The sequence below is a fragment of the Schistocerca piceifrons genome, chromosome 11, assembly GCF_021461385.2.
Source record: "Schistocerca piceifrons isolate TAMUIC-IGC-003096 chromosome 11, iqSchPice1.1, whole genome shotgun sequence".
In the NCBI taxonomy this organism is placed as follows: domain Eukaryota; kingdom Metazoa; phylum Arthropoda; class Insecta; order Orthoptera; family Acrididae; genus Schistocerca; species Schistocerca piceifrons.
Genome location: NC_060148.1, coordinates 3,748,975 through 3,773,982, shown reverse-complemented (window position 1 = coordinate 3,773,982; position 25,008 = coordinate 3,748,975). Strand labels below are relative to the sequence as shown.

General features: G+C 43.8%; 1 protein-coding gene across 1 annotated transcript in view; it reads left to right on the top strand.

The window, feature by feature from the left end:
* LOC124720189 (neuralized-like protein 4) overlaps positions 1-25,008 on the top strand; it is a 296,164-nt gene that overhangs the window by 212,638 nt on the left and 58,518 nt on the right. The window contains 2 exon segments of the mRNA XM_047245512.1: positions 2,802-2,982; positions 11,123-11,287. Of these exon segments, the coding sequence (XP_047101468.1) occupies positions 2,802-2,982; positions 11,123-11,287 (346 nt within the window).

Sequence of the window (25,008 nt, the reverse complement as noted above, 5' to 3'; positions counted from 1 at the left end):
AGGCTGTTCACTCGAGATTTATTTCGTCAAACTTCATGTAAATTACTATTTCGGTGCATTCTCGTTGTTCGCTACTAAATTTCCCACCACAAACTGCACACTCGGCCTTCTCACTCGGTCTGCTGTTTAATACATGAGGATTCTCACTGTGTCTTACTGTTCACTATGCACTTCTGTTTTCAGTTTATCAAACTCGCATCCCCGAGTACTGGAAACATTTAAACTACTGTACAACAGTACAATACACCAAAGCTGGGACATACACAGCTGTTTATGAGACTGCAATATCGTCAATTTTCTGAAAGAATTGTTATGTTATACTGAACTTGACAATACTGCAACCTACATCCTTCTCCATCTGCCAAGTGTATTCATCTCTTGGTCTCCCTCTACTATTTTTACTCCCCCCCCCCCCTGCCCCCCCACTTCCCTCCAGTACTAAGTTGGTAATCCCTCGATGCCTCACAACATGTCCTATCTACCGATCGCTTATTCTACTCAGATTTTTCTCCCCTCTGCTATTCAGTACCACCTCATTAGTTACATGACCTACCCATCTAATCTTCAGTATTCTTCTGTGGTACCACATTTCAAAAGCTTCCATCCTCTTCTCGTCTAAACTGTTTATCGTCCATGTTTCACTTCCGTATATTGCAACACCCCAAACAAGTATCTTCACAAGAGACTTCCGAAGACTTAAATGTATGTACGATGTTAGCAAATATCTCTTCTTCACAAACTCTTTCTTTGCCCCTGCCACGCTACATTTTTCATCCTTTCTTCTTCAGCCACCATCAACTAAATTCCATTATCCTGGTTTTATGTTGTCGATGTTCATTTCATATACTCCTTTGAGGGCACCGCCCATTCCATTCAGCTGCTCTTCCAACTCTTTTGCCGTCTCCGGCAGAATTACAGTGTCATTGACAGACCTCAAAGTTTTTATCTGTTGTCGGTTAACTTTAAATTCTACTCCCTTCTTTGGTTTCTTGTACTTCTTATACACTTTGTATATTTTACATAAATGTATGGCCAAGGTCTAAAAATAAATAATATCCTAATTTTGTAGGCTGCTGTAGATGGGAGATTAATCTGCTGAAACCGATAAAGCTAAATAACAATACCTGTCGAAGTGTTTTTCTTCTCAGTTTAGGGTTTTATGTAGCTGCTGGAGCAGAGTCAGAACATTTCAAGAGATCTTTCAGCTGACATAATACCTGACGTATTTGCCTTTTTCTTTTAATCTGGTTGCCACAGTTGATCATCTCGAAGTAGAGGTCCGGCTAATCGGTGCCACTAAAATCCTACGTGTAGCCGAGGAAAGACTCGATTTCTCCTCGTTTTGCAGCTGTTATTGGAACAAAATAACATAACTTCTACTGGTACTGTCAAAAATCACATCTTATACTTCCATTTTACGAGCCTATATTTCCTCGAACGGGTGTGCAGATCGTTAGAGTGATTCGTGAATTAGAGTAGAAGACAACTTCTCATACTATCTTTGCACCTCGAAGACTCACCGTGATGTTCAACGTTACAGTATGTTTCATTTGTCTTACAATCATCTTGTCCTTTGTTTTCATTATTGGAGAGTGGAGTTGCTCCCTGAGAGTCTGGCCCTGCCCACAGCAGGTGAAGCCATTTACTCGCCACCACAGCTCGACATTTTCTCATATTCCACACCTCCCGTTTGACGTCTGTGTTAAGTACGAAAACGTACACCTCTGCACAGTACGTGTTCCGTGACTTACTCCCTACTTCCTATTTTTCTGTCACAATCGTCTTCTCTCGTACTACACGAGGAGTGTGAAGTGCCGCGCACTCGACTGTGCAACTGACGACTGAATTTTGCTTAAAAAACATTGTATGTCGTGTTTATGTCCTCGTTCTAATCGGTGTTCAAAGACACAGTGTGTGGCAATGCTCCACTCGCAAGATTGCTGCCTCCCCTCCCTCCCTCTCGAGCATAAACAGGGTGGCGCTGTGACTGTGGGCAGTTATCAGTTTGCCTTGGCGAGTAATATGTGTAGAGAAATGTTTAGATATAGGGTCAGTGCATAAGTTCGTAGCTGTTTTCCGTAAGTTTAATAAACGTGACACATAAACATAACAGATACTTCAGTCATCTTTCTCTGTTTACAACAGTTTGCCGATGCCTGGGTAACTTCTCGATTCGGCGACTGTGGAAATCGCATTCTTTTGAGGTGAAGAACTGCTCGAGCCACGTTCGGAGCCCATTTTCGTCCGGAAAGACAGTTCTGTGAAGACTGTCAGATAAAGAGTGGAAAAGCTGAAACTCTGAGGCGCGAAATCACGTGAAAGAGCGGAATGAGTTGTCTACCCGACTCGTGTACAGTGTTTCCTGTCCGCCTAGCAGAATGCGGGCAGGCGTTATCGTGGAGTTGTGTCACTTTACGCGGTCTTCCCAGTCACCATTCCCCGATTGTGTCTGCGAGACATCTCAGTTGTCGGCAATAAACGTCGGCAGTGACGGTTACGCCTCGAGAAAGCAATTCGTACTAGACCACTCCGCCAGCGCTCCACCAGCTGCGCAACATTATCTCTTGTGGATGTGGGCGGGTCTCTGTACGGCGAGTTGCCGCTCTGTTTGAACTCGACCGTTCCTTTATTTTATTTACGTTAGCATAAAGTCCGAGACGGTGGCACTGTCATTCAAAACGGAGACACTACGAACTTATGCACCGACCTAATAATTGATGATCGTAAAGTTGATTATTTCTAAAATGACCTAATGATGTCAGCACACAAAGTGCGTCTATATCTTACGTCACGATGCCCAGTGAACCGACGGGGTCGGAAGGCGACACCTGCGAAGACGTCCCGGTCGTCAGGGAAGCTGCGGCGGACGACGGCGCCGCGGAGCTGGCAGTGGGCGCCGCACCGCCAGAGGACCGCTCGGAGAGGACGAAGGGCTCCGGCGGCGTGTCGTCGTCTGACAAGGGCCAGCTGTCCTCCCGACAGGTGAGTGCGGAGGCCGCGCTCCTCCCGGAGCTGCCGGCCGTGCCGCGTGTACCCGTCACCGAGCCTCTCCGTTCGCCCGGCCTCGCCTTGCCGGGCAACTCGTGCCGGTACTCGAGAAAGGAAATAAGAGTGCTCTGCCGATTTGTAGCAGAGCCGTTTTCCGACATTATGAAATATCTATGAGGAAACTGTCGACTCACAGCTGGCACGGACCCAGAAAATACTGTTTGTGTGATAGACGACTGATCTTTTATTCACAGTGTGTAGTGAGTGCTATCTACAGGGAACTGGTTAATTGTTTATTTACTTTACACAATCACGAGAATGGCTGTAAACTGAAAACCAATTGGATGTTGAAATGTTAAAATATGTCCGGCTTCTCTGTGACGTGTCATCTTCGAGAAAAAAAGAAAAATAATGAAAAAAATCATATTTTTGGTGTTACAGATGAATTGTCGTCTTGCAGAATACAAATATACATATCCACAATACATAATGTGGATGACATTGTGCGCAATGAAAAACCAGTGAAAGGCTGTGGCACATTTAACGGGTCAGTTCAGGAACGTAAGTGACGAATGCAAGTTGCAGGTATATATGAGCTGTTAAATACACCGTACTGTATGTTAACGGGTGCTCATTGTGCACAATGTAAGCTGTATTATGTATCGTGGACATGAACTCGTATCCTGTAGTACGACAGCTGGTCTATAAGACCGTATACAGTGTGTTTCATTTATCTGATGACCGCCTGACTGGAGTTTTACAAGCTGGCCCCGGAAGCCGCGCCTGCCAGTCGAACGGATCGGCTGGTGTCAATCGATCGGTGAAACGGGCATCACGAGTGTAACGGTGAAGTTTGCGAACGGAACAGTGGTGAGAGCGAATTAATCAATTCCCCAAAGAGTGTTTATTACAATTCGTACGTGTGTAGAGACCACTCTTATTGTTAGGAGATTGTTTGAACAGAAGTTTCAAGGTGTTAGAGTTCAGAGTTGTGATGGAGTTTACAAATAAGTGAGAACATTTCACGAAACGGGAAGTGTTCGAGGTTAGAAACTTAAATGACGAAGTACGGCGCTCGCAGGAGCTCGTCACGATGACATTGCGTACCGCCTCAAAAATTTCCCTAAAAAAGTCTCTCGGACATCTTTTGCAGCAAACATAAATATTGCACACCTCTGTGCAGAGTGATGCTATCGTGAAATAGATCTGTTTTTAGACGAAGCTCGTTTCCATTTACACGGATACGTCGGTTCCCAAAACTGTCGACATACGAGCGCAGATAGGCCTGTCGCACTTTACGAGGAACCCCTTCGCAATCAGAAAATAGGAGTGGGGTGCACAGTTAGTGGTGACAGAATAATTGGCCTAATTTTCCTTAATGACACTGTTATGAGCAAAATATATGTGCGAAACATTTTGTGACCGGCTTTTAATGAACTGAGTGAAAGAGAACGAAGCTTCGCATTTTTTCGACAGGATTTGGCGAGGGCCGATACGGCCGATGTTTCTTACCGCACAATTCGCGGTGTGTTCGACGAAAGAATGATTAGTAACAGTATGTGAGAGGCTAGAAGTCTCAGTTTAACTCCGTGTGATTTTTTATTTGCGGGGTGCACTGAAGGACAAAGTGTAAGTGACAAATCCTCATCCGATAGAGGAACTCGAGGATAATATCCACAAATCGGTTAATTTGATATCTCAGAGAGAATTACACCATGTGATCAATAATTTCTCAGTATTCTTTTTTTTTTTTTTACTGTGACATGTTGGAGACTCGTCAGACACATCTTAACGTTTTGACATGCACTTGAGAATGGCTACAAAGCTGAAACCTTGACTGTGTAAAATAAATGAACAATTAACAGTCAAATGGCAGAAATTTCTTTAAAAAAATTCTATACGAGTGTGGCCCCCGTGCAAGAAAGCTCACGAAGAGCAGTTTGTTTGTGAAGCGTTTGGTTGCAGGTTCATCTAAGATTCTTTCAGGTGGGATAGTGCCACAGCTGATATTTTTATCCAGTAAAATTACAATCAGAGTTTTATATGTGCAGCTGCTTTTCTGTTTCCACAGGGTGAAGCAAAATTTGCGCACTTGGGCTTTGCAGTGCGACTCCTCACGTGCCGGCGATAAAAAAAAATGTCTCGCAAAATTTCATGTGGCAGAAAAACGACGTTAAAGAGTGGCAATATGGCAACACACTAACCACATGTACGGTAACTATCTCTAATGGCACAAATAAGTAGTGCTGTACAGTTGGTCCAGTGGATTGAGTTTTGGGTTAGCGTGCAAGAGGTCGACGGTTCGATCTCGGGTTGAGTATTATGTTTTTTATTTGGTAAATGTAGTCCTGGTGGTACGGTATCTGGCATCTTAATTGGCAACAGCGATTGCAGCGGATCCTCTAGAAAACATTTGCACTTACATACTACAATCGTAGAAATGGAAGATCGGTCAGCCCTTTCCACGTCGTACGCACAAATTTATTCGCACCACTTCATCTACTAGATGCCAAACCTGTTTTCTTTGTACCCTCTTCCAATGATCTCATAGATTAGGACCAACTATTATTCTTGCCTCATTCTTACGGCCTACGTTACCAGTAGTACTAGCAACGTGCTTTCTGAACAATGTCCAAACTTGATTACTATTTGTATGTATCATCACCTGATCCCAATAATTATGCCTTTCAACACTGGGTTTGGTAACCGCATGCTTTTTAGTACGTACCTCAATACATTAATATTATTATTGTTGTTATTATTTTATCAATGGGATTGTGGAAACGTCGTGTCTATTACCGTTAGGCAAACAGTGTAATTCGAAACCCAACATTTCACAATTAGTGGTATTTGGATAAATCGTACAGAACAATATCTGTCAGAGGGTTAAGGCGCGTTAGGTGGAACAGCTGGCAGGACTGACAGCGTGTTTATACTGTTTGTGCTTTCCACCAGACAGGGACTGGTTGCCAGCGGAGAAACGTGCCTGTGACAGACTCCAGTGTCTACATCTACGTCTGTCTACATGATTACTCTGCAATTCACATTTAAGTGCTTGGCAGAGGGTTCATTGAACCACAATCATACTATATCCCTACCATTCCACTCCTGAACAGCGCGGGAAAAACGAACACCCAAACCTTCCTGTACGAGCTCTGATTTCTCTTATTTTATTTTGATGATCATTACTACCTATGTAGGATGGGCTCAACAAAATATTTTTGCATTCGGAAGAGAAAGTTGGTGACTGAAATTTCATAAATAGATCTCGCCGCGACGAAAAACGTATTTTCTTTAATGACTTCCATCCTGACTCACGTGTCATATCTGCCACACTCTCTCCCCTATTATGTGATAATACAAAACGAGCTGCCCTTTTTTGCACCCTTTCGATGTCCTCCGTCAATCCCACGTGGTAAGGATCCCACACCGTGCAGCAATATTCTAACAGAGGACGAACGAGTGTAGTGTAAGCTGTCTTTTTTAGTGGACTTGTTGCATCTTCCAAGTGTCCTGCCAATGAAACGCAACCTTTGGCTCGCCTTCCCCACAATATTATCTACGTGTTCTTTCCAACTGAAGTTGTTCGTCATTTTAACACCCAGCTACTTGGTCGAATTGACAGCCTCGAGAATTGTACTACTTATCGAGTAATCGAATTCCATCGGATTTCTTTTGGAACTCGTGTGGATCACCTCACACTTTTCGTTATTTATCGTCAACTGCCACCTGCCACACCGTACAGCAATCTGTTCTAAACTGCTTTGCAACTGATACTGGTCTTCGGATGACCTTATTGAGTACACGTGTCGAATTTTCTCATTGTGGATATGCGGATACGCTTCTGGTCTCCAGTGCATCTGACAACCAGGCCGGTGTTACCACTCGTGAATATGCTGCCAGAAATCCTCGTCGACGCCGTCCGACTCAAAATATGTTTCGTCGTCCGGAGCTGCGCCTTCGGGAGTCGAGTTCTCTCCCTCCACCACTGGGTGACGGAGGTCGTCCGTGGACTCGCCGTACTCCGAAACTATTTTGGAGCCCGTACACCGAGAACTTCGGCAAAGCACGGCAGCTGCGTGTCTCGCGAAACGCGGATGTTAACGTGCTGCACGAGGCCGGCCTGCACCACGATCATTATACTTTCGCACGACACCTGCACCCCACAGATCGTCAACGGCAGATGCAAGTCTGTGAACGGTTCCGACAATAGGAAGCCGACTGTTAATTCGTGAACACCGTAATACGGTCGTACGAAGTGGCATTCACTCGAGGGTGTCTTCGATTTGGACAGTGCCCACCACGGGTGTGAGGTTAACCCGCACCTCACCCGCAACCTCGGGTATCGAGTTCGTTTCGGTATTGACGTCTGGGCCGGAATACTGGGTGACGGGGGTTTGGGCCCCTGCACGTTGCCTGACCGGCTGGTCTGGCAGAGGATACGGTTCCGACACGATGGTGCAGCTCCACACTCTGGAATTAATGTGCGACAGTATTTGGACAGAAAATTTTCAGGAAAATGGCTCGGACGTGGAGGTCCAGTTGTATGGCTACAGCGTTCACCTGACTTAAATTCCCCGGATTTCTTCCTGTGGGGACACCTGAAGAGGCACGTGTACTCTACTCAGCCAACGAATGTGAAAGAATCGGTACCGCGTGTTCGTACTGCTCTTGTTACTGTGGACGGAGCTCTGCTGCAAAGGATCCGGAGCTGTGCGATACAGGGGGTTGCGAAATGTTTGGACGTGCGGGCAGGTCACTTTGAGTATCTGTCGTTCTGAGGACAACGTATTCTGTAGTGAAGGTCGTGCAGTCGTTAATACGGACATTATTATTGTCTCCGGTTGCTAATGTGTGACTCTGACTGCTCGTATTACGTGTAGTATAAATGACGAGTAGGCGTCGTGTTATTGTACTGTGCTATCATCTTTAGAATCTAGAAATTGATATTGCTTTTGTAGTTATTCTGTCCCGTGACAGGTCATTCATTTCAACTGTCTATTTCTTATTTGTCTAACCGTGTATTTGTTATGTTCAGCGTTACAAAGTGCTGAAACTTGAGGATACATGTGACGTAAGAAACAGTGTATATTGCAGTATGAAATGTCAGATGGAAATTAGCAAATAAAAAAAAAATACGCTCCAACCCAGGCTCGAACCATCGAGCTCTTGCTTGCTAACCCAGAACTCTATCCACTGAAACAACAGTAAGTAATACTGACTGTCCTGACACAGGTATTTACCTTACATGTGGTTACAGTGTTGCCAGATTGCCACTCTTAAACGTCCTTTTTCTGCCGGATGCACTCGGCGGCCAAAATTTTGTGACAGACATTTTTTATCACTGGCATGTGAGGAGTCGCACTGCGAAGCCAGAGTGCGTGAATTTTGCTTCACCCTGTATAGGAACCGGAGTTATGACACCACTAAATTAAATGAAACAAGTTTACAGTTAACAGTCACTGTTTATTTATCTGCAGGATGCGTTTCAAACTTTTAAACCTCCATCATCAGGTGGATTTACATTTGTTAGTATGGTGTGTGTGTTGTGTTGTGTTGTGTTGTGTTGTGTTGTGTTGTGTTGTGATTTTTTGAAGGAAATTGTGGCATTGTCTAGTGGAGAAACAAAACACTATTTCAGAATATGACAAAAACAAAATAAATATGTGACGGCAAAGATAAGAATAAAATAACTAAAATAGAGTACCTCCAGTGGCCACAGATTCGTTTCACTGTCATAATACATCACATGTATACAGTCATATTTTGTAAACAAATATTGTGTCTGGAAACTATTAGGTGTAACGATCACATGGCAGAAGAGAGAACATCATTACATAGTGCAAAGAATAAACATCAAAACAACATTATTACAGAATAAACTTTAAAGGATTTTGGAGACGTTTGTTTTGAAGCGTTGAATACATGTGTCAGAATAAATATTTTAGGTGCTATGTAAATCTGATTTCGACAAATTACTACAGCTTAAACTTCATAATCATTTATTAAATGCAGCAACTTGAATTAACCTCAGTATGCAGGTTAATGATTCTCAAATTGGTTGAAGTTGTAATTTAAGTGTTGTTTTCACTGTTACCAGTTAACAGTAGATAGAGTAATGTTGCTTGCCTTTTACTGGTAGACAAATCCTAGCTCCTTTTCTTTCAGAAAATATAAAAAATACTGTGTTAAATTCACTTCATCATATTATTTATCAAACTGGAGATCAATGTACATTTTTCAGTGCGTGCGACACACACACACTTGTCTTCAACACTGCAAATAAATTTATTGCAAGTACCAATATACATTACACTGTCACATAATAAAACTTTAAATTAATGAAAATGTATGTGAAAGCAATCGTGACTGACCCAGAACTGATACAAAAGTCATGTGATGGTTTTGACTTTCTAAAAGTTGATAGTGTGCAGTGGATTTCTCGTCAAGGCATCGGCACATTTTCCCAGGAGATGGATGTCTGCCGCGACGTAACGCGATTGACAGGGTCGAAAAGCGTCTCGCGTCATCGGGAAGGTGCATCTGCTCGTGTCGGGTAGACACGTCGAACGTGCGAGAAACGTAAAACACCGGCAAAGGGCTTGTAGTTTTATTTGTAGATAACAACTTATAATTGTGCAGGTAGTGAGACCACATAGTGATAATGTCTTTGAACATAATGAATTACCTCAAAAATAACAATTTATTGACAAATAGCCAACACGGGTTCAGAAAATATTGTTCTCGTGAAACACAACTAGCTCTCTATTCACACGAAGTAATAAGTGCTATCGACTGGGGATCTCGAACTGATTCCGTATTTCTGGATTTCCGTAAGGCTTTTGATGCTCTTCATTACAAATTACTTCTAATCAAATTGTGTGCCTGTGGAGTACTGTCTCAGTCGGGCGAATGGATTCGTGAATTTCTATCACACAGGTTAAGTAAAACAGAAGTAATATCTGGTGTTCCCAGTGAAGATTTATAGGCCCTCTGCATTCATATAAATGTTTGATGTGACAATACAGACAGAGCACTTAGATTGTTTGCAGGCGATGCTGTCAGAAGATCAAAACCAACTGTAAAATGATTCAGAGGAGATATCTCTGTAGTGCAAGAAATATCAGTTAATCCTAAGCCGTAAAAATTGTCATCTTTTCCACACGAGTACTTAAAACCTTCAATTAAAATTGTTATCTGATCAATAGCACAGATTTGCAGTTTACAGATTCGACTCAGTACCTACGGATTACAGATACAAACAACTCAAATTGTAGCCATCACAAAGAAAGTGTCGTGAGGAAGTCGAACCGAAGATTACGCTTTATTGGTCGAACACTTACGAGGTTCTGCAACAAATCGGCTAAAGAAATGGCCTTCACTGCACGTGTCTGTCCTCTTCCAGAGTACTGCCGTGCGGTACGGGACCTTTATTAGATAGGACTGACGGAGAACGTCGAAAAAGATTCGGAGAATGGCAGCTCGTTTTGCACTATCGTGAAATAGGGGAGAGAGTGCCACAGATGCGATAAGTGAGTAAGGGCGGCAGCCTTTAAAACGGAGCCGTTCTCTGTTGCAGTGAGATCTTTTCACGAAATTTCGATCGGTAGCTTTCTCCTCGGAATGTGAAAATATTTTGTCAGCGCCCACCTACGTAGGGAAAAATGATTACTGTAATAAAATAAGAGAAGTCGTACATCTCGCCAGAAGATTTTTGGTGTTCATTGTCTTTCACACACTATTTGGCACTGGGCCAGAGAGAAGTTGTCCCACAGTGGTTTTACAAACTGACCTACGTGTATTAGACGGAACTTTCTGTTATCTCTCATATGTAGGGAAAAATGATTACTGTAATAAAATAAGAGAAGTCGTACATCTCGCCAGAAGATTTTTGGTGTTCATTGTCTTTCACACACTATTTGGCACTGGGCCAGAGAGAAGTTGTCCCACAGTGGTTTTACAAACTGACCTACGTGTATTAGACGGAACTTTCTGTTATCTCTCATATGTTTACTTTCTGTTTCTGCAGCTGTTAAAGAGATGTTAACCTTAAGAGTAGCACTCGTGTTTGTACTCGCGTCACGTCAACGGTTGGGTAACTCCGTACTACTCTCCTGTTATGCCGTCGTCGCAGGGCCAGTCGGACGCCGAGGCGGAGAGCCTGATGTCTTTCTGGAGCGAGCGCTTTGGTCGCAACATCGAGCTGGGGCCCGGCGGGCGGACGGCACGCCGCACGGCGTCCTACAACCAGGGGCTCGTCGTGTCGGACCGCCAGCTGCCGCGGGACCATGTCTTCCAGGTACGTGTGGGCGCTGCCTTCTTTTCGTACTTTGCATTAGTGGTATTGTGTGGGGCCCATAAAGAGGGGTCTCTTGATGTGGAAAGAAGTCTAACATACACATTTTGACAATATTATGAAAATGATAGATCAGTACACACTGTGCAGTGGAGAAGTCGAGTTGCACACGGGCACATCAAAGAGACTGCTAAACTGGTAAACTTATGGTCAGAAGGCCTTCTCCTGAATTAGAAAATTTCAGGTCACAATGAGAGGTAGTCGAAACCCTGTCTACCGTATCTTCCTTCGCCGTCGGCGTTGTTGTGGTTACCGTGAGACACCGTTATACCAAGAGGAAAGGCGCGTCGATCTTAGAGCATGAGATATGATGACCTTAAGCCATAGAAAACACACAACTGTCACGGTAGCACCTGATTCCAGAATAGCTGCAGTAGTTAAGATCTACGAACTATCCCCTGTTGACCAGGTCCCCAAAACTTAACTCGTAACGAGATCCCTTCAAAGCAAATTGTCATAACGATCGTCTATAAAGGCTTCGTACAACGGGAATAAATGTTACGGTTTATGGAATAATAACAGATACGACCAAACTGTCTTGTCTCTTCTGCTTTATTTAACATAACTTCGTTCACAGTTTCATTTCGCATTCACCACTCATTCACCGAAACCCTTTGATGAACAGTTTTGGTTGCTCAACACCAACAGTCAATGATAATGATACAGTTTTTCTCCTTTTTATAAATTGAAGCCTGCTCTCCGTGATATAATAAAAAAAAACAGTCTCAATACCGCGTCCCTCGTGAGATGCGAATAGACTTATCTCGGAATTGACCGCCCTGTAGGTGTACTCAATTTAATGACCACACTTCACTGTCCGCTATTTCGCGTAACTGAATGTCCATTTGTTAGTCTGATTATACACTGTAGCTATTTAAAATTCGCCCCTATATTTTTCACAACGCACAATTAGCACTTCGTTACTGGTTTTCATTTTTTTTCTTCTAAGAGTAAACGGGAAAAAAAAGACGCCGTATCATCAGCTTAGTCGATATAAAGCAAAACACCTTAATATGCCCAATTTTACCTCTTCTTATAGGATCGGCTACCTTACTCATTAATTTATTACATATTATTTCCAATAACGCTAAACAGGTATCGCCGTTATATTTTAATTGTATTCAAAAGCATGTTACTACTATTATGACCGACCAAATCATAACAAATCGCGCAGCGTGCGTTTTTAACGATAACTTTACGCTATTCAAGTTCTGTTACAGCTGTCTTGACTCGTAATGTTACACCTGGCAGAGAATGTGATTCAGTTTGTCCTGTCCCGGGTGGTACTGAGTCACGAGAGGAATGCTCCTCTGTAGCTGGACGGACTTCGGGAGATGGTGGGTGACTGGAGAGATAAGGCACGGGAGATCTGTTTCTGTGCCAGGTCGAAAGGGTAATTGTGGTCTGTAAAGGCCACAGTGAGACTCTCGGCATATTTGCAGAGGGGCCGCTCGTCTCTACGGAGGCGACAGCTGTGTGTGGCCCTTCTGTACGGAAGGGACTTCTCGATACGGAATGGGTGGTATCTGTCAGAGTGGAGGTATTGCCGGTAGTTGGTAGGTTTGATGTCGGTGGAGGTACAGATCTAGCTACCTTTGTGGTGGAGGTCAGCACCGAGCGAGGTGGCTCGTAGGCCGAGAACGACCGGGATGAGTGAGTGGGAGAGAAGGTGTAGAGGTTCTGGAGGAATGGGGTAGGGTGTCTCCACCCTCAGTCCGTGTCGTGAAGATGTCTTCAGTGAACCGGAACCAGGTGAGCAGTTTGAGATTGTTGGTGGTCAGAAAGGATTTCTCCAGATGTCCCACGAATAGGTGGATATAGGTTGGTTCCGTGTAGGTGTCTGTTGCCGTACTCCAGATTTGTTTGTACGTGATGCCTTCAAAGGAGAAGTAATTGTGGACGAGGATACAGTTAGTCGATCGAGGCGACTCGGAGGGAAGTTGGAGGCGATATGGTTTCCACTGCAGGGACCGGGAGAAGGAGAGAAGGTCTTTAACAAGTCCTGCAGGACTGAATTTGCGGATGGGGCAAGGGTGAAGTTTTTGGAAAGGACTGATACTTCTGCGAGGCTAAGGCCGTTGGACGAAAGGTATGTGACTGTGTTTTGGGTCTGCTTAGTTTCTGGACTCTGGGAGGGAGTCTTGGAGGGCAGGGTAAATCTAGTAGGTCTGCGAGACGAGGATTGTCATCTGTGATGGGACGTGGAGGAGGTTTGGAGGTTGTTCTAAAGGTCGTGGACAGTGGTACTCCAACACAGGAGGAGGAATTGAGAAGAGTGGAGAACTTTTTGAGGTGGCATTGTGAATGTTGCTCTAGTTCCTGGGGGGCAAGAGTTTCATGTGTGTTATGGGTTCCAGCAATTTGGGCTTGCATAGCAGGAGAATTTTATGGATGGAGAGACTGTGTTGCAAGGAAGTTTGAGACTGTGTTGCAAGGAAGTTTGAGACTGATTGCTTTGGTTTTGCAGAACTATGTTGGCAGAATTCAGAACAGATGGATGTCATTGTGGAAGGATGAGTGACAGCCGGAGATGGGTAATTTGGGGGGCTTCCACGAGCCGAGCAATGATGCAGGAGCAGTATGTGGGGCTGGGTTATGGCTAGGGGTAAGGAAACTCTTCTTTATTGATACAGATGGAAGGAGCAAGGATGCATGACGGTAGAAAAAATGGATAAAAATATGTAAATAACGTAGGATTACATCCAAGAAAAGTTGCAAAAATTCTCTGACATGTGGGGAATGAGATGAAATCAGAGGGAGTAGGCTTATAGTGACATGGAAAAACCAACTGAAATTGGCATGAAATCACAATGAAATCAAAGAAAAAAAGAAAAATACACTCCTGGAAATTGAAATAAGAACACCGTGAATTCATTGTCCCAGGAAGGGGAAACTTTATTGACACATTCCTGGGGTCAGATACATCACATGATCACACTGACAGAACCACAGGCACATAGACACAGGCAACAGAGCATGCACAATGTTGGCACTAGTACAGTGTATATCCACCTTTCGCAGCAATGCAGGCTGCTATTCTCCCATGCAGACGATCGTAGAGATGCTGGATGTAGTCCTGTGGAACGGCTTGCCATGCCATTTCCACCTGGCGCCTCAGTTGGACCAGCGTTCGTGCTGGACGTGCAGACCACGTGAGACGACGCTTCATCCAGTCCCAAACATGCTCAATGGGGGACAGATCCGGAGATCTTGCTGGCCAGGGTAGTTGACTTACACCTTCTAGAGCACGTTGGGTGGCACGGGATACATGCGGACGTGCATTGTCCTGTTGGAACAGCAAGTTCCCTTGCCGGTCTAGGAATGGTAGAACGATGGGTTCGATGACGGTTTGGATGTACCGTGCACTATTCAGTGTCCCCTCGACGATCACCAGTGGTGTACGGCCAGTGTAGGAGATCGCTCCCCACACCATGATGCCGGGTGTTGGCCCTGCGTGCCTCGGTCGTATGCAGTCCTGATTGTGGCGCTCACCTGCACGGCGCCAAACACGCATACGACCATCATTGGCACCAAGGCAGAAGCGACTCTCATCGCTGAAGACGACACGTCTCCATTCATCCCTCCATTCACTCCTGTCGCGACACCACTGGAGGCGGGCCGCACGATGTTGGGGCGTGAGCGGAAGACGGCCTAACGGTGTGCGGGACCGTAGCCCAGCTTCATGGAGACGGTTGCGAATGGTCCTCGCCGATACCCCAGGAGCAACAGTGTCCCTAATTTGCTGGGAAGTGGCGGTGCGGTCCCCTACGGCACTGCGTAGGATCCTACGGTCTTGGCGTGCATCTGTGCGTCTCTGCGGTCCGGTCCCAGGTCGACGGGCACGTGCACCTTCCGCCGACCACTGGCGACAACATCAATGTACTGTGGAGACCTCACGCCCCACGTGTTGAGCAATTCGGCGGTACGTCCATCCGGCCTCCCGCATGCCCACTATACGCCCTCGCTCAGAGTCCGTCAACTGCACATACGGTTCACGTCCACGCTGTCGCGGCATGCTACCAGTGTTAAAGACTGCGTATGCCACGGCAAACTGGCTGACACTGACGGCGGCGGTGCACAAATGCTGCGCAGCTAGCGCCATTCGACGGCCAACACCGCGGTTCCTGGTGTGTCCGCTGTGCCGTGCGTGTGATCATTGCTTGTACAGCCCTCTCGCAGTGTCCGGAGCAAGTATGGTGGGTCTGACACACCGGTGTCAATGTGTTCTTTTTTCCATTTCCAGGAGTGTATTTGAAACTTCCTGGCAGATTAAAACTGTGTGCCGGACCGAGACTCGAACTCGGGACTTTTGCCTTTCGCGGGCAGAATTAAAGCTGTGAGTACGGGGCGTGAGTCGTGCTTGGGTGGCTCAGTTGGCAGAGCACTTGCCCGCAAAAAGAAAAGGTCCTGAGTTCGAGTCTCGGTCCGGCACACAGTTTTAATCTGCCAGGAAGTTTCATATCGACGCACACTCCGCTGTAGAGTGAAAATTTCATTCTAGAAAAATATTTGTTATGCGTGTTGCAGGTCCGTGGGTGGGTAAGTGTGAAGGAGGAGGATGGCAAATGTGACTAGATTAGGTGAAATTAGTGGGTATGAACTGAAATACAGAGGTGAAGGAATGGGTGGTGGGGAGGGCTCGGTAGGACGAGATAAAAGTTCGAGTGACACAGAAAGGTACCGAAAATACAGAATCAAAATGCGCGGGAGTGACGTAGGGAGAGTGATCAAATTGAAGGTAAAGGATTAATAATATCGGTGGGCGGTATGTGAGACGTGAGATGCTGCACCAACAGGGAGTGCGGTCTTGTAGCAGTGTCGTGCGTGGCTTAGACAGTCGATACAGCACAGCTCGTAAGAGTACATGGTGCAGTTTTGAATCAACAGGTGAGACACAGGAAAAAAAAAAGGTCAGAGACTGAGTATGGTAATATTTTAGAAAATAGTAGCAAAGGAAAACAACACTGAGTTACGGGATGGAAGGAAAACCATTAGGCAAACTCAAGCAGTGGAAAATAAAGGATGGAATAATGACAGTACTATGAAAATGATAAATTGGTACTCACCATATAGCAGAGATGCTGAGTAGCAGGTAGGCACAACAAAAAGACCGTCAAACATGTGAGCTTTCAGCCAAAAAGGTCTTAAACGGATTTGGACAACACACACACCACACACACACACACACACACACACACACCAGCATACAGAGATGGAGAGGGAGAGATATAGATAGATAGATAGAGATAGAGAGATAGAGAGAGAGAGAGAGAGAGAGAGAGAGAGAGAGCGCCTCATTTGAGAATATGCAGACACTGACTGAGTTGGTACACTCAGTAAAAATGTTTACTCTGTGTTTTGGTGAAGTGAAAAGCATTTTTTACAACCAAAATTCTGTAAATTGTATGTAATATTTGTGAGTGGATCTCAGTAACTCATCAGAATGCAAAAGAAAAAGGATTTGCCCAGCAAAACATAAGTAATAGCAAATGTATGCACAAAATATCCGGGCACAACAAAATTCACATTAACGTTGCTCGATTGCAGACGAGAGGGTATCAGTACAGGATAATGTACAAATAGTCCTGTAAAGCCATATAATGTAAAATTAACAACCGTGTGCAGGTCTAATTTTCATAGATTGGTTATCACGTAAAATATATTCACATTTCACAGATTTGGATAAAGAAAACCCTGTGATAATGGCACAGAGGTGTTTGGGTCACATGCAGATACAGAGTTTGGTGTAACAGGCGTGCCTTGTATGCAATAATATTACGAGGTCTTTTGGTGCGATTAAATGTCACTCTTAACATAATCTCGTCTTGTATTGAAAATTGTACACATCGAAATTTATTCCAGTATTAACATTTTTATAAGGATTTTATGTCAGTCTTATATTTTTATATAAATTATTTGTTCAGTAACATCTATATTATTTCTGCAAAATTGTGATACTTGTCAGAGCTCAGAAATCTAAAAATTGTTTTTTTTTGACATACACGTGCTGTAGGAGGAAAGAAAATTAAAGGGAGTAAATTCGTAATCTCTCCGAGTAAGATGTACAATTCTCCCATTATTTCGTGTTATTTTTAAATTACCTGTTCAGTTCTAGAGGCAATTTTATTGCAGCATCTCCAAAGGGTTTTTTTTTTTTTTTTTTGGGGGGGGGTGGGGTGGGGGGGGCACCTGCAGGGTTATTTTTAAAAACTCTTATCAAAAACTTAATATAATCAATTTATACATATTGAGGTCCAAAGGTTGTGCATCTAAGAGTAATGAACTGATTAACAAAAAAATAATCTTTTGATGTTTGTTGCTGTGGCAACTAACTTACTCATGCGCCAAAGGGTTGTGACAGAGATATTTGAAAATACTTCAGAATAATTGTACCACAACCAGTCACAAACAAAACATTTATAGTATGTGGAACAAACTGAGAGTCCTCTCTGTATCTTAAGTGGGCAGTGGTGGAACATAACTGAAAGATAAAAATCTCAGCTTACCTGCTGGGTCGGTGTGAAGTTCTGCCGATGCTGCGTGTAAAATTATCAATAAAATTAATACTTGGTTACAGTAATTTTCTGATAGAAAAAATTATGGAACTGATTCTTGTCATTTAGTACGCCGAGAATGAATGTGTGTATAATCCCCTTGTGTTGTCAAATTAATGCACAAGAAACTAATTGCAACGGGGTTACTTGATCTGAAAAAATGAATGAATTTCTACCACATGTAGTAATGAAATCTTTTCAAAAAATGATTGCAAACAAGTCAAATGCAACAGAATTCCGCACTTGTGTAGACACCGGTATTTATTACATTTCCCATTAGCTTTCTAATAATTCAGTTAATTTTCTTTGCAAATTTTAAGTGACGGAGATTTATTAATTGACTCAGCTTCATAAATAATTACTATAATGCAAACGATGATCTTCGTTCAAACACTTCTTACCCTATAACAAGGCAATAAACCGAAAAAGAGCTAGGTACATCACATCCAGTGATATAAACTGCTTTTCACTGATGCTTCTATGTAGAGATTAAGTAACTGTTGATCGCTGATATTTGAGGTGCTTGACTTGGATTTTTTTCCCCCTTGTTTCAAATGACGCAGCTGTTGCTGCCAATAATTACTGCCTGATGTCTATCATCCAAAAAACTTTCTAGCTGGTTCACTGCTGCATGCTGCTAGCATATGCCATCATCTGCTTGCTTGTGTTTTCATTTTTCATACACGGGGGAAAAAAGGGGGGGGGGGGTGCTTAAAACAGTGTTGTCGATATATGCTGCTGCCTACTTTTAAACTTCTTATCCCAACTCTTTTTGCAGTAAAATAACACACTTATAAGACCAATTAGAAATCACCAAGAAACACACAAGCGCGCGCGCGCGCGCGCTCGCGCACACACACACACACACACACACACACACACACACACACACACACACAAGGTGAAATGAAGAGTGCGATTCCGATCGAGAAGAATAATGTAAGTCGATAGGTAAAAAAATCTAAGGAGTGGCAGAACACAGACATAAAAGGAGGTAATAACCGGGCAAGCTTTTGGAACTAGTGGCTCCTTCTGGCAAAAGGGTTAAAGGGGAAGAAAGAGGGGTGAATGAAAAGGACGAGTTAATAAGAGTGAAGAGCTAAGTGCACTGTATGCAACAGAGGTGGGAGGGGACGTGGCAAAAAATAGGCAGGTCAAGAAATGAAAGGTGTAGAAAACTAAAATGGAGTGAAGAAAGGTATAGTTACTATGAAGAAAAGCTGAAGCAGAAGAAATTAATGTAAATTAAGGCCAGGTGGGTGGTGAGAATTGAGGACGTGTTGTAGCGCTAGTTCCCAATGTCTAGTTCTTAGAAACTGGTGTCCGGGCGAGGAATCCAGACGGCACGTGTGCCGAAACGCGCACCGAGGTCACGACTGTCATTTGTAGAGTGTGCTCTGCAACAGGACATGGTGTGTTGCCAGGCCAGCTACCCACGTCTGTCCACATTAAACCTACCAGCAAACAACTATACTTGCATTTTTACAGTTGCCGTCCTTTCTGTGTCAAACGTTCCCTCCCATACAGCCTCGGCATCCGAGGCAAACGTATTTGTTCGGACGCAGACTCTCTACGGCAATACACTACCGTTCTCACCTCGGCCTTCACGGGACGTAATTACCCCACCGGCCCAGTTCTAAAGCAGGTTTCCCAGACCATTACATCCAATCCCGGTACTGCCGATCCCTTCACAAAATAGCTTCGGAGCACACCGTCGGTGACTCGGTATTTTCCCGGTCTGGAATGCGTTAATCGGCTACTTTGACAGGGCCGTAACTTCCTAAAATCGTGCCCTGAAATGAGATCCGTGGTCTGAAATTTTTCCCATCACACCTAGGACACCTTTCCGTTGCTCTCCCAGTCTCCAAAATATCCTTGTCAGACCCTACGGCTCCTATCTCTGTGACTGTCCCCATTGTGATACATCCTGTGCACCCTCCTACCACCACCTGTACCAGCCCTGTAACTGGCAAAATATATTCTATGTAAGGAAGAGCCACCTGTGAAACACCACACGTTCCTGTTGCAACAATATCCTGCTGCAGAGCATGCTGTACAATATTACAGTCGTGAACTCAGTTCATCTTTTGGCACACACGCTATCTTTATTATTCCCTCGGGCACCACTTTCTCTCAACTCCACAGTCGGAACTGGTGTTACAAAGTATCCTCGGTTCTCGCCACCTACCTGACCTCAATTTACATTAATTTCTTCCGTGTCAGCACTTATTTGCAGAAACCATTTCTTTCTTTGCTCCGCTTTAGTTTTCTACATCTTTAATTTTTCGCCATCCACTCCCACATCTGTAATGTATAATACACTTACATTTTCACACTTGTTAACTCGTACACAATACAAGGTGCTCAAAAAGTCTTTCCCTGATTACATAAATTGATAACTCAGGCTAGAAGTAAGACACAAATATGAAACTGGTGTTTTAATTGTTTACAAACTATCAAAGTTTTTTTTCACACATCAGTATACCTCCACTTCCATTGTTGCCCAGCGACAGTACACGTCGACATGACTTTGTGGTCGAAATGCTATCACGTATTGAGGACGATGATGGTTATCTCAGATGAATTGCCTTCTCTGAGGAAGCGACGTTTTTTGGTCAGTGGATTTTTGAATCGCCATAATGTGTCATTTGGGGTTCACAACCCCCTGGCGAGGTCACGGAGTGCACCACAGGCAGTCCAAAGGTGCGCGCTATTGCACGATCGAATTATCAGGCCATTCTTCTTTGCTGAGGCTACCGTCACATCTGCAGTGTATCTGGACGTGTAGCAACTGTATGCTGTCCCTCGGCTGCTTCAGTATCACCCCGGTGTCCCGTTTCAGCAAGACGGTGCACCGCCTCATCGGGGTTTGGACATCCGTGCCTGTCTCGATATGACCTTTCCTGGGCGACGGATTGGTCGTGATGGGCCAACGGTTTGGCCTCCACGCTCTCCTGACATAACCCCATTGGACTTCTTTTTATGGGGTTATGTCAAGGACGAGGTGTACCGAGCACGTGTACCAGATCTCGAAACCCTGCGGCAACGGATAACCACAGTCGTCGAATCGATCCCTCCAGTGATGGTGGCTAACGTGTGGACGGAAATTGAATAGCACCTAGATGTGCTACATGCTACCAAGGGTGCTCATGTAGAAGTTTACTGATGTGTGAAAAAAGCTTTGATAGTTTGTAAACAATTAGACACCAGTTTCATATTTGTATCTTACTTCTAGCCTGAGTTATCAATTTATGTAATCAGGGAAAGAGTTTTCCGACACCCTGTATTTTGGTAGAAATCTCTGTCTTGCATGTTGTCTTGTCTTCCACCTTCAAGCTCTCAGGTTTTCAAATCTTGCCCCATTCAGTCACCAACAGTCAGTCTTTCCTTCTCTTCCCATCCGGTAAGTCTCCTCTGAACCGCAGTTCTGGGTAACTCCTCTGAAATCCACCTCTTTTCCTAGACCTCTCCAGTCCTTTTCCTTCAACCCCCTTCCTTCCCCTTCGAGCCTCCTGCCGGAAGGAGGAGTCGCTGCCTCCGAGAGCTCGCCTAATAATAACCATCTTTTACGTGTGTGTTCTGCTACCACTTTGTGAGATTTTTTACCATCCAATTACATTACATTATCATCGATTGCTTCTGATCGAGCAGAATGTAATCTTAGAGGCTGGAGTTATAAAAAATACTAGTAAGGATGTTGATGTAGGCATTATACCTCTAGAACACAGAAAGTTTCAGAATGAGAACCAGAGAACTGTATACAGACTAAGAACAACAGTTTCTGTAACGAACGCGGAGGATGTGAGAAACTGTTCTTCGGCAAATACTTCGGTATTTTTACACAGCCGAAAATTTACTGTAGTGGAGAATAAAAGGATACAAGTTCTCTGTCTGTGGTCTTTATTGAAAGTAAGGCAGCAGCTTGGAGCTGCAACAAGGTACACAAGAGCAGGCAGACATCGAAAGACCAGTGTCAAGGGGTGGTCTCCGAGGGTTGGATGGACTTTTTGAAACCGCTTTCAGGGGTATAGAGCAGAAAACTTTCCCTACTGTCGACCACAGAACGGACAACTCTCGCGGCACTGCGCGAGCACCAGCAATACCCGGGGCAGGTGCTGCACGGCCAGTTAAGGCGACAGCGACCTCGTCAGTGAATTAGACTGGAATAGGGCACCTTCTCTTCCAGGCGCCGCACAGAGCTCGTGTGTGTTTTCGAATTTCATTACAGTCTCCTTTGAGCCATTTAATGTTATCGGGCCTCTCCACAGACCGTTCGGTCAGCTTTCCTCTGTCGATGCAGAGTTCACTAAAAGTGCACGGTATTTTCGCACGATAACCGTACTGTTCACTTACGCTATGACTTATCAAATGATAGTCTGGATGCCATACTGTAATACGAGCAGTGTACAATGGCAGATTTGGCCCAGGTGGCCGGAATTGGAATCCATTCTTTCCATCCTACATTGGTTTGACATCAACACATTAGCACGTCTAACGAGTTTCACTGCCGTACGACAATTACGGCGCAAACTTCATCTCCGTGAGTAGCTGAGCTTTAATTGTAACAACTCTGTATAAATAATGAAAGTTACGCTTCGAGCCGGGCCTCGCAGGTGAATCCCCCCTGCCTGTATACGTAAAGGTTGCGGCACAATACGGCTCTTACTCGACCCACTGTTCCCACACTCGGAGACCGTCGGTCGTGTGGCGTGACGTGTACGCTTCTCACTACCTCGCAGTGATGTATCTTAAAATGCAGTGACTAAATGTAGTAATATGTAGGCAGAGATGTGGTATAAACACCACAAAATGACACGCACTAAACTTACCGAAAGAGAGATGAATGATTGGAAGATAAAATAAATGGAAATACGAAAGTAAAATTTGTAGTGTTTCCTTTCCTCGGGGTTCTGCCGTGAAAATACAAAATAGTAAATCTGATTGGGTTTTGAATTTTGTTGGAATAAGTTTTGGATAGCGGACTTCGTATTACTGATTGAGATAGTGCTGTGATTTGACCGTGAATGGCAGACCAATTCGGCAACACTAAAAAAAGCAACTGTAAGGAAATATCATCAGAAATAAGTTGAAATTTACCTTATAATTCTGTTAGAAACGTAGTATTTATTATAATATAGTCTTCGTGGCTGCGTCTGGAATACTTAATTTTCTTGTAGGATGTCATTTTTCTCCTCGTTTGCTGGTCCTCTTGTTCTCCGTCTGATGAAAATTTCTTTAAGTTGTCACTGTCAGGATTAATTTATAAATTTGTCGATAACCATTCCGAATCACTACTGAAATAACTTTGTTTGGTAATATAGTTTTAATTTCCACTTAAAAGTATATTTAACACAGCACCAAAAATACACGTCTCGAACGTATGAAGACAAGAGAGTAATAAACTAGTTGTTAAAAACAAGCTCCTATGCAAAAGTAAAAAAAATGATCAAAATTATTTATAAAAATCTGCATGCGGAATCGTAAATCATATATTTGTACTGGCGGAGGCGCAGTAGTCAAAGTACAGTTACAAATTGACTGTTAATATGTCACAGCGTAGGATCAAAAATTTAAAAAATTATGTTTAAACTAATTAATTGAATAAAAATAATGATCAAAGTGATAATAGTAAAGATCTAAAAATAAAAATTTCTAAGCTCGAGACAGGATTCGATCTGCCAACATTCGGCACGTCAAAACTGTATCGTAAGTGCTACGCATTGTCACCAATCTGGATAAAACTACTATTTTTTACGCTTTCGGACAGCGTAAGAAATACTTTCCTATCAGTTACTCTTGAAAGATAACCGACTGGGATGAGTGGCTGCAAAATGTGACAGCCGGGGCTCCAGTATACGCCACCGTATAGACGATTTAAAAAAGTCTATCACAAGTAGGTAAAAAGACGAGGGCTAGTAGAAATCCTTGGGTAACAGAAGAAATATTGAATTTAATTGATGAAAGGAGGAAATATAAAAATGCAGTAAGTGAAACAGGCAAAAAGGAATACAAACATCTCAAAAATGAGATCGACAGGAAGTGCAAAATGGCTAAGCAGGGATGGCTAGGGGACAAATGTAAGGATGTAGAGGCCTATCTCACTAGGGGTAAGATAGATACCGCCTACAGGAAAATAAAAGAGACCTTTGGAGCTAAGAGAACGACTTGTATGAATATCAAGAGCTCAGATGAAACCCAGTTCTAAGCAAAGAAGGGAAAGCAGAAAGGTGGAAGGAGTATATAGAGGGTCTATACAAGGGCGATGTACTTGAGGACAATATTATGGAAATGGAAGAGGATGTAGATGAAGATGAAATGGGAGATATGATACTGCGTGAAGAGTTTGACAGAGCACTGAAAGACCTGAGTCGAAACGAGGCCCCCGGAGTAGACAATATTCCATTGGAACTACTGACGGCCGTGGGAGAGCCAGTCCTGACAAAACTCTACCATCTGGTGAGCAAGATGTATGAAACAGGTGAAATACCCTCAGACTTCAAGAAGAATATAATAATTCCAATCCCAAAGAAAGCAGGTGTTGACAGATGTGAAAATTACCGAACTATCAGCTTAATAAGTCACAGCTGCAAAATACTAACACGAATTCTTTACAGAAGAATGGAAAAACTAGTAGAAGCCAACCTCGGGGAAGATCAGTTTGGATTCCGTAGAAACACTGGAACACGTGAGGCAATACTGACCTTACGACTTATCTTAGAAGAAAGATTAAGGAAAGGCAAACCTACGTTTCTAGCATTTGTAGACTTAGAGAAAGCTTTTGACAATGTTGACTGGAATACTCTCTTTCAAATTCTAAAGGTGGCAGGGGTAAAATACAGGGAGCGAAAGGCTATTTACAATTTGTACAGAAACCAGATGGCAGTTATAAGAGTTGAGGGACATGAAAGGGAAGCAGTGGTTGGGAAGGGAGTGAGACAGGGTTGTAGCCTCTCCCCGATGTTGTTCAATCTGTATATTGAGCAAGCAGTAAAGGAAACAAAAGAAAAATTCGGAGTAGGTATTAAAATTCATGGAGAAGAAATAAAAACTTTGAGGTTCGCCGATGACATTGTAATTCTGTCAGAGACAGCAAAGGACTTGCAAGAGCAG